A 9,686-nucleotide genomic window follows, 5' to 3' on the forward strand; every position below is an offset into this window, starting at 1 on the left:
AACTGCTACTGGGAATGCAAATGCTGCAGCAAGAACATGCGATTATTCTGCAGCTGAGAGAGAGAAAAAATGCAAATACACCTCCTTTGACTGTAAGTCAAATTAGAAAGGATAAGTTGGTTGCTGAATTAGTAATCGCGAACAAACAAAAGTTAAGCGCTTCGCCAAGTCCGGCACATTTTCAAAGTAAAACGGACATACTGTAGATATACTGTAGATGCAGAAAACAAGATTATTATTGTTTTCATTTTCTGTGTTACTCTCATTGGTGTATTTAATTCCCTTGCGTTCGTTTAATGGAATATATAACACACGTATAGACAGATAAATAAAGAAAAGAATAAGGTAAATTCGAACCACACAGATGTCAAACTCTTTATTGAAGTAAACAAGAATACACAAAAAAAGAGGTTACACTCTGGTTAAAATGTTGCATCCTCAGTGGATTCCAGATTCACGTCACAAATAAAAATATAAACAAAAGATAAATACACAAAAAAACGACGAAATAAAACAAGAAAACGTCAGATAGACCACACATGGAACCAGCTAACTCTGCAGGATAGAAAAATAGCTGACGAGGTATTTTCTTTATCCCGATCTTGATTTTCAGGGGAGTGGTGTTGGGAATATTGGCGTGTGAAATGACACTGCAGTGGTTCGAGCACGTACGTAAACATTTTGTTTTTTCTATCTATTCCCTTTTTTCCATTACCACGAACTCTTATGGTTTGACAACAATACTTTAATTAGCATACTCAGTTATTACAACCGAGCTATAAACCCGTCGTTATATAGAGATTTAAACTAGCTCTCACGAGTTTCTACTCTCACAAGTGCAGTAACTACAGTGATAAAGTAGTTCCGTTCTTAACCTACCAGCTTTCATACAGAATTAGTTCATGAATCAAACTAAATGAACTGTATTTTACGATTCTCTACATTCAACAAAATTCCAGAATGGTGTCAAGTGTGACGTCAGAATATGATGGAGGAAAAGGAGAAAGGGAATGAAGATGGGGAGGAGGAAGGGGAAGACGGGGAGGAGGAGGAGAGAGAAGAGGTTAGGGGGAAAGGGGAAGCAGGAGGAGAGGAGGAAGAGTATGAGGCAGAAGGAGTAGGAGTGAAAACAAAATGATCATTAGTGGTGAGAGTGTAATTCAAGTAGGAAGTGATTATGAAAGTATATTAGAAGATTAAAACACAGCAGGAAGAATAGATAAGAAGTCTTTACCGATGGAAAAAGTTGAAAGAACACGAACACGACAACAATAAAGTGGAAGAGGCGCAAGAAAAAACAAAAACAAAAGCACAGTAAAGGCAGCAAGAAGAAACCGGTGAACTTGACGAAAAGGAAAGGAAAAGGATAACGAGGTAAAAGAGGAAGAGGAAAAGGAGGTTAAGTCCAGGGGATTTTCTTGACGTGGTCCTCGGTGACGTAGACTTTGAGGTCGAGGAGGTCGTACTGGAGATCCATCTTCTGCTTCCCCTCAGGTACTCCTGGTCCGAGGGCGAGAATAACGGCATGAGGGACGGCCCATAGCACGAGGACGGTAAAAATTTAAAAATTTTCCCCGTCGCGCTCCCCTGGAACCTCTCTCTTCTCTTTTTCTTTTCCCTCTTTTTTTTTTTATTTGGCTTTAAATCCTCTTTCGGCACTGTCCCTTTTTGTTTTTTTCATCTTTCCCTTTTTCCTTCCCCTCTTTTGGTTTCCTCTTTTTCATTCTTTTTAAAAAACCCTATCCCCCTCTTTTTTTCCTCTCCATTTCTTTTCTCCTTTCTCTCTTTTTCCTTCTTCCTCCCTTTTCTCTTTTCTTCCTTCTTATTTTCTTCTCTCTCCCTTCCAAATTTCTGTGCTCTTTTTTTTTTTAAAAAAAAAAAATTTTCCAAGGGGGGGTAACGAAATAATCAAAAATCATTTATTTTCCGGGGAATTTTTTGGTTTGGGTTTAAAACACGCGGGGTAAAGTCTTTCCTTTAAAAATTTGGCCCCCCTGTGGGGGGCCCCCCCCTGGCCGAAAAACCTCTTTCCCTTTTTCCCTTTTTCCGGGGTTTTTCTTGGGGGTTCCTGGTGACTTTCTTTTCAATTTCCCCCCATTTCCCTCCCCCCTCTCTTCCCCCCTCCCGGGTTCTTTTCCTTCCAAGATTCCCCCTTTTTTCCCGGCCCTTTGAAAAAAAAGGGGGAAAAATTTATTTTTTTGGGCCCTTTTTGAAAAAAAATAAATTTTGGGTTTTGTTTTTTTTTTTTTTTTTTTTGGTTTTTGTTTTTTTTTTTGTTTTTTTTTCTTTTTTTTTTTTTTTGTTTTTTTGGGGGGGGAAAAAAAAAAAGGGGGGGGGGGGGGGGGTAAAAAAAAAAAAAATTGGGGTTTTTTTTTGGTTTTTTTTCCGTGTTTTTTCTTTCTTTCCTTCCTGCTCTTCCCCTTTCTCTTCTCGTCCCTTTAAAAACTCCCCCAAATCCCGTTTCTTCCCTGTTTTCTCCTTTTTCCTTGGGTTGTTGTTTTTCTCTCTGGGGGCCTCTTTTTTACTCTTTTCTTTCTTCCCCTCCTTTTCTCCTTCCTCTTTCCCCCCCCCTCCCCCCCCCCCCACACCCCCCCCACCCCCCCCAACCCCCACCCACAACCAAAACAAACCCACACCACAACACAACAACCGAAAATTTATTTTTTTTTTTTTTAAATTTTTATTTTTTTTTTTTTATATTTATTTTTTTTTTCTTCTCTTACTCTCCCTTCCCCCCCCCCCCCCCCCCCAAACCCCCAAAAACCCCCCCCCCCCCCCCCCCCCCAATTTTTTTTTTTTTTTTATTTTTTCCTTTTCCCCCTCCTTTCCCCCTTTCCTCCCCCTCTCTCCCCTTCCCCCATCCTCTCCTCTCTCATCCTTTCTCCTCTCTTCCCTTTTCCCTCTCTTTCTTTTCCCTCTCTCTCCTCTCTTCCTTCCTCTCTCTCTTTTTCTTCTTTTTTCCTCTCTCTCTCTCTCTTTCTCTTCCTCCCCTTCTCTTCTCTTTCTCTTCCCTCTTCTCTCTCTCGGCCCCTCTTTTCTCTTCCTCTCTCTCTCTCTTTCTTTTTTTCCTCCTCTCTCTCCTCTTTCCTCTCTCTTTCTCCCCTTTCTCTCCTCCCCCCCCCCCCCCCCCCCGGTTTTTTTTTTTTTTTTTTTTTTTTTTTTTTTTTTTTTAAAAAAAAATTTTTTTTTTTTTTTTTTTTTTTTTTTTTTTTTTTTTTTTTTTTTTTTAAAAAAAAAAAAAACCCCCCCCCCCCCCCCCCTTTTTTTTTTTTTTTTTTTTTAAAAAAAAAAAACCCCCCCCCCCCCCCCCCCCCCCCCCCCCCCCCCCCCCCCCCCCCCCCCCCCCCCCCTTTTTTCCCCTCCTCTCCTCCTCCCCTTTTTCTCTCTCCCCCTTTTTTCCCAACCCCCTCTTCTTCTTTTCTCTCTTTTCCCCCCCCTTCCCCTTTCCCCCCCCTCTTTTCCCCTCTTTTCCCCTTTTCCCCCCCCCCCTTTTTCCCCCCCCCCCTTTCTCTCTCATTCCCTCCCTCCCCCTTCCCTCTCTTTTCCCTTCTCTCTCCCCCTTCCTCTTTTCCCCTCTTCCCCTCTTTTCTTCCTTCTCTCTCTCTCTCTTCTTCTCCTTCCCCCTCTCCCTCTCCCCCTTTCTTTTCCCTCTCCCCCCTCTCTTCCCCCCCCTCCTTCCTCCCCTCTTTTCACCCTTTCTCTTCCCCCCCTCCCCTCCCTCTATCCTTTTTCCTCCCCCATCTCCTCTCTCTTCCCTCCTCTCTCTCTTTCTTTTCTCTCTCCTCTTTTTCCCCTTTCCCCTTCTCTCTCTCTCTCTCTCTCTCTTTCTCTTCCTCCCCTCTCTCTCCCTCTCTCTCTTTCTCTCTCGCCCCTTTCTCTCTCTCTCCTCTCCCCCTCCCCCTCTCTCTCCCTCTCTCTTCCCTCCCTCCTCTCCCTCTTCCTCCTCTCTCCTCTCTCTCTCTTTTTCTTTTTCCTCCCTTCTTCTTTCCTTTCCTCTCTCTCTCTTTTTCTTTTCCCTTCTCTCCTTTTTCTTCCCTCTCTCTCTCTTTTTCTCTTTCCCTCTCTCTCCCTCTCTCTCTCTCTCTCTTTTCTCTTCCTCTCTCTCTCTCTCTCTCTCTCCCCTCTCCTCTCTCTCTCCTCTCTCTTCTTTTCCTCTCTTCTCCCTCTCTCTCTCTCTCTCTCTTCCCTTTTCCTCTCCTCTCTCTCTCTCCCTCTCTCCTCCTCTTTTCCCCTCCCTCTCTCTCTTCCCCTTTTCTCTCTCTCTCTTCTCTCTCCTCTCCTTCCTCTCTCTCTCTCTCTCGTCCTCCCTTTTTTCCTCCTCTCCTCTTTCCTCTCTCTTTCTCTTTCTCCTCTCTCTCTCTCTCTCTCTCCTCTTCTCCCCTTTTTCTTTTCCCCCTTCCCCTTTTCTCTTTCCCTCTCTCTCCCCTTTCTTTCTCTCTTTTTCTCTTCCTCCTCCCCCTCTCCCCCTCCCCCCATCTTCCCCCTCTCTTCCTCTCTCTCTCTCTCCTCCTCCTCTCTCGTCTCTTTTCTTTTCCCCCCTCTCCTCTCTCCTCTCTCCCTCTCCCCCCTCTCCCCCTTCCTATTAACCTCTCCTCTCTCTTTTCTCTCTCTCCCCCTTTTCCTCTCGTCTCTCTCTCTCCTCCTCTTTTCCTTCCTTCTCTCTCTCTCCTTCTCTTTTTCTCTCTCTCTCTCCTCTCTCCTCTCTCTCTCTTTTCCTCTCTTCTCTCTCCTCTCCTCTCCTCTCTCCTCTCTCTCTCTCTCTCTTCTCTCTCTCTCTCTCTCTTCTCTCTCTCGCTTTTCCCCTCTCTCCCCCTTTCTCCTTTTTTTTCCCTCTCCCTCTCTCTCTCCCCCTCTTCCTCTCTTCTTCTCCCCCCTTTTTCCCCCTCCCCCCTCCCCTTTTCTCTCTTTCTCTCTCTCCCTCTTTCTCTCTCTCTTCTTCCTCTTTTTCTCTCTCTCTTTTCCCTCTTCTTCTCCCCCCCCCTCTCTCTCTCTCTATCTCCCCTCTTCCCCTCCTCCTCTCCCCTTTTTCTCTCTCTCTCTCTCTCTCTTCTTTTCTTTCTTCTCTCTCTTCTTTCCTCTCCTTTCTTCCTCTCTTTTCTCCCTCTCTCTCTTCTCTTCTCTCTTTTTTTCCCCCTCTCTCTCTCTCTCTCTTCCCCCTCTCTTCCTCTCCCCTCCTCTCCTCTTCTCTCTCTCTTTTCCCTCTCTCCCCTTCCCCCTTTCCCTCTTTTTTCTCTCTCTCTCCCCCCCTCTCTCTCTCTCTCCCCCCTCCCTCTCTCTCTCTCCTTTTCCCTCCTCCCCCCTCTCTTTTTCTCCTTCCCCCTCTCCCCCTCTCTCCTCCCTCTCTCTCTCTTTTTCCCCTCTCTCTCTCCCCCCTCCCCTTTCTCTCTCTCTCCCTCTCTCCCCTCTCTTTTTTTTTTACAAATTCTCTTTTACAATCTCTACCTCTTCCCCCCCTCCCTTTTCCCCCCTCCTTCCTTCCACAATCATTTTTAAAAAAAAAAATTTCGGTTTGTCCAAAACCAAAGAAAATCCTTAAACGGGACCTCCTTTTAACCTTTCCCCTTTTTCCCCCCTCCTTCCTCCCTTCTTTTTTCCTCCCCTTTCCCCCTTCCTTTCCCCTCTCCTTTTCCTTTTCCCTCTCTCCTCCTCTTCCCCTCCTCTCCCCTCTCTCTCACTCTCTCTTTCCTTCCTTTCTTCTCTCCTCCTCTTCCTCTCTCTCTCTCTCTCTCCCCCTTCTCCCCCTCTCTCTTTTCCTCTTCTTTTTTCTTCCTCTTCTCTCTCCCTCTCTCTCCTCTCTCTCTCTCTCCTTTTTTTTCCTCTCTCTCTCCTCCTCTCCTCTCCCCCTCTCTCTCCCCCCTTTCGTCTCTCTCTACTTCTCTCCTCTCCTATCTCTCTCTTCTCTCCTCTTCTCTCATTCTCTCTCCCCCTCTCTCTCTCTCTCTCTCTCCCTCTCCCTCCCCCTCTCTCTCCTTCCCTCCCTCCCCCCCCTCTCTCTCCCCCCTCCCTCCCTCTCCCCCCTTCTCCCTCCCCCCCTCTTCCCTCTTCCCCTCTCCTCTCCTCTCTGTCCCCTCTCTCCCCTGTCTCTCTCTCTCTTTTCCTCTCTCTCCCCTCTTTTTCTCTCTTTTTCTATCAATCTGAGTGTGGGTGCGTGCGTGCTTGTGTGCGTGGGTGTGGGTGTTTGTGTGTGTGTGTGTGTGTGTGTGTGTGTGTGGGTGGGTGTGGTTTTTGTTTGTGGGGGTGTGTGTTTGGTGTGTGGTGTGTGTGTTGTTGAGTGTATTCGGGTGTTTAATTGTTTCGGGAACTGCCAAAGTTACGAATGCATTGAAAACTAAAGGGATAAACTAGAAAATCAAACATTTGTCACCAAAACCCCCGTTTGAAAAATTTGATTCTGCAAAGAGAAATGCGTATGGGAAAAAAACCCAAAGAAAGTTACAGCTATCATGGGGCCAAAGAGTGTTTCGGAAAATCCGAGAGGTTCCCCCAAATAATAACCAACACACACACCACACACCACCACCACACACACCACACACCACACACACACACACACACCCCACACAAAAACATATAATATATAAATTTTATATTATATAATATATATATAATATATTTTATATATATATATTATATTTTATAATATTAAAATTTTTTTATATATAATTTATATAAAACTTAAAAAAAATAAAAATTTTTTAAATTTTTTTTTTTTCCTCGCTTTCCCTTGGCCCCTTATCTTATCTGTAGGATGGGCCGGGCTGGAGGGGCGCCCCGGGCCCCCTGCCGGACCCCCGTGTCAGGGCGGGATGAAGGGGCGACCCCCCGGGCCCGAGAACCTATACGTGACGGGGGGCGCAGGGACAGCGCGCCGTTTCCCCCCGGGGCCGAGGGGACACCCGGGCCGAGGTCTCGTCGTGTCCGGGGCGGGGTACACATCCTGGCGAGGAAAAAAAAAAAAAAAAAATGCAAAGAAAAAAATTATGTGTGTTTTCTATTTGTTTACTCTCTGTTGTATATTTTTTTTTGATGTGTCAGTTTATCTTTATTGGCTTTTGATGCTCTATTTCGAAGAAAATAGCCTTAAAAAACTGAACAAAAAAATGTGAAAAGGTTTTCCCTTTTTTTTATTTGATTAAACGGAGAAAAAAAGTATTTTTTTGATGTGGAAAACACCAAATTTTTACCTGAAGCGTTGACTGGAAGGACGCATGGGGGCGTGTATAAAAGCGGGGGGATGATTCCACGGGAAAGAGGGAAAAAACTTATTTTTATAATCATCATTCAAAAGAAATCCCCACCGATCCACACCACCACACACCACCACCACTCATTAAACCCACCCACCACACACACACACCCACACACACACACACACAACACACACCCCCCTCTCCTCTCTCTCTTCTCCCTTTCTCCTCTCTCTCTCCTCTCTGCCCTCCCTTCCACTCTCCCCTCTCTCGTCCCCCCTCCCTCCCTCCCTCCCTCTCTCTCCTCTCTCATCTCCCCCCTCTCCTCTCTCTCTCTCTTTTTCCCTCTCCCCTCTTCTCTTTAAAATCTTCTTTCCCCTCTTTCCCTCCCCCTCTTCTTCTCCCCCCTTTCCCCTCTTTTCTTTCGTTTTTCCCCTTTTTTCTTTTTTCCCCCACTCCCCTTTTCCTCCCCCCGCTTTTTTCTTTTTTTTTTTTCCCCCCTTTCCTTTTTTCCCTTTTTTCTTCTTTCCTTTTCAAAAACTGCTCTATTGGGTTCTCCCCCCGTCTCTCTTTGTTGCTCTTTCTCTCTTTTACCCCCCTTTTTTTTCACACCCTCTTTTCTGTTATTTTTTTCCCAAAAACGTCTTTTTTTCCTCTTTTTCCCCTTTTTTTCCCTTCATATTATTTTTCTTTTCTGTCCCTCTTGCATTCTCCTTCCCCTATTTTTTTCCATCCTTCCTCCCTTCCTCTCTCTTTTTTTTTTTTTTCCCCCCTTTATCTTTTCCCTCCCTTTTCCTCTTTTTTTTCCCTTTCCCCCCCCCTTGCACACCCTGTCCCTTCTTTATTTATTGTTTTTTAAAGCCACAAAAACAATTTCAAAAAAAATAACTGAAAAGTTTAAAAAGAAGGCACAGCAGGACAAAATCCTCCGGAGGTCTTAAAGCGAATAAACCATGGCTTTTTCTTCCTAATTATTTTATGCGTCTCCTTTGTCGGTCTTTCCCCCCCTGACAGTTTTTTTCCCCCCGCTTAGACCAACGCTCCTTTCACTACGGGCCCGGCTTATGTGGGCCCTATCAGCGAGGGTTTCATTTTTTTTCTTGACCCCAACAAACCGGGGGCGATGGCTGATCATGGGGGAAAATATGATTTAAACGGGTGTTGATCTTTTCATGGGGAAATTTATGGGGTTTTGTGGGGAAGCAAAGGCATGGGAATTTCTCTTCAAAGTGAGAGTTACAGTGACCTTGGGCCACAGCTATATTAAGATGAAAGAACATTGTAACCAGTGAAGAAAAGTCTGCTGCTGTGTGTGAGTGTGTGTGTTGTGTGTGTGTTGTGTGTGTGTGTGTGTGTGTGTGTGTGTGTGTGTGTGTGTGTGTGTGTGTGTGTGTGTGTGTGTGTGTGTGTGTGTGTGTGTGTGGGAGTGTATTCTGAGTGTTTAATTGCTTCTGGAACTGCCAAGTTACGAATGCATTGAAAACTCAAGGAATGAACTAAGAAAAATCAACACATTTGTCACCAAAACCCGATTGATAACAATTTGATTCTGCAAAGAGAAAATGCAGTATGGGGAAGAGAAACCACAGAAAGTTACAGCTATCATCGGGCCAAAGAGTGTTTCAGGAAAATGCCAGAGAGGTTCAACAATCAACAACACACACACACACACACACACACACACACACACACACACACACACACCACACACACACACACACACACACACACACACACAACATATATATATATATCATATATATATATATATATTATATATCATATTATATATATATATATATATATATATATATATATATATATATATACATAATAATATATATGTATATATAGACTTAATAATATACATAAAAAACTTCTCTGGCCATCTTTATATGCTACTGTTCTCCTCGCTTACCTTGGACCATTATCTTATACTTGTAGGATCGGCCGGGCTGGAGGGGCGTCGCCGGCACCCTGCTCAGGACCCCCGTGTCAGGGTCGAGGATGAAGTGGCGATCCCCAGGGCCCGAGAACAGCTGATACGTGACGGAGGCGCAGGGACAGCGCGCCGATTCCCCCGGGCCGAGAGGACAGGTCAGGCCGAGGTCATCGTCAGTGCTCCAGGCGCGGTACACGATCCCTGGCGAGAGGGAAAAAAAGAAAAAAAAATGCGAGGAAGAAATTATGTGTGTTTTCTATTTGTTTACTCTCTGTATGTATATTTATTTGATGTGTCAGTTTATACATTATTGGCATTTTGATGTCTCTATTTCGAAGAGAAAGCCGTTTAACTGAACAGAAAATGTGAAAAGGTTAGTCCGCTTTTTATTTGATTAAACGAAGAGAAATAAGTAACTTTTGATGTGGAAAACACCAGAATTACCTGAAGCGTTGACTGGAAGGACGACAGTGGCGGCGTGTATGAGAAAGCGGGGGGGATAGATGTCCACTGGAAATAGAGGCGAAAGAACTTATTTTTATAATCATCACTGCTTT

At 44.7% G+C, this 9,686-nt stretch overlaps 1 protein-coding gene across 2 annotated transcripts in view; it reads right to left on the minus strand.

Annotated features, from left to right (window-relative positions):
- Positions 1 to 363: 363 nt before the first annotated feature.
- The window catches only part of LOC119595580, a 72,800-nt gene continuing 63,477 nt past the window's right edge, over positions 364 to 9,686 (minus strand). For both annotated transcript variants that reach the window (XM_037944695.1, XM_037944699.1), the window contains exons 6-8: positions 9,574 to 9,639; positions 9,106 to 9,330; positions 364 to 1,500 (exon numbers count right to left, since the gene is read on the minus strand). In XM_037944695.1, the coding sequence (XP_037800623.1) occupies positions 1,400 to 1,500; positions 9,106 to 9,330; positions 9,574 to 9,639 (392 nt within the window). In that variant the 3' untranslated portion in view covers positions 364 to 1,399. The remainder of the gene's footprint in view (positions 1,501 to 9,105; positions 9,331 to 9,573; positions 9,640 to 9,686) is intronic.

Source organism: Penaeus monodon, chromosome 3, assembly GCF_015228065.2.
Source record: "Penaeus monodon isolate SGIC_2016 chromosome 3, NSTDA_Pmon_1, whole genome shotgun sequence".
Taxonomy (NCBI): domain Eukaryota; kingdom Metazoa; phylum Arthropoda; class Malacostraca; order Decapoda; family Penaeidae; genus Penaeus; species Penaeus monodon.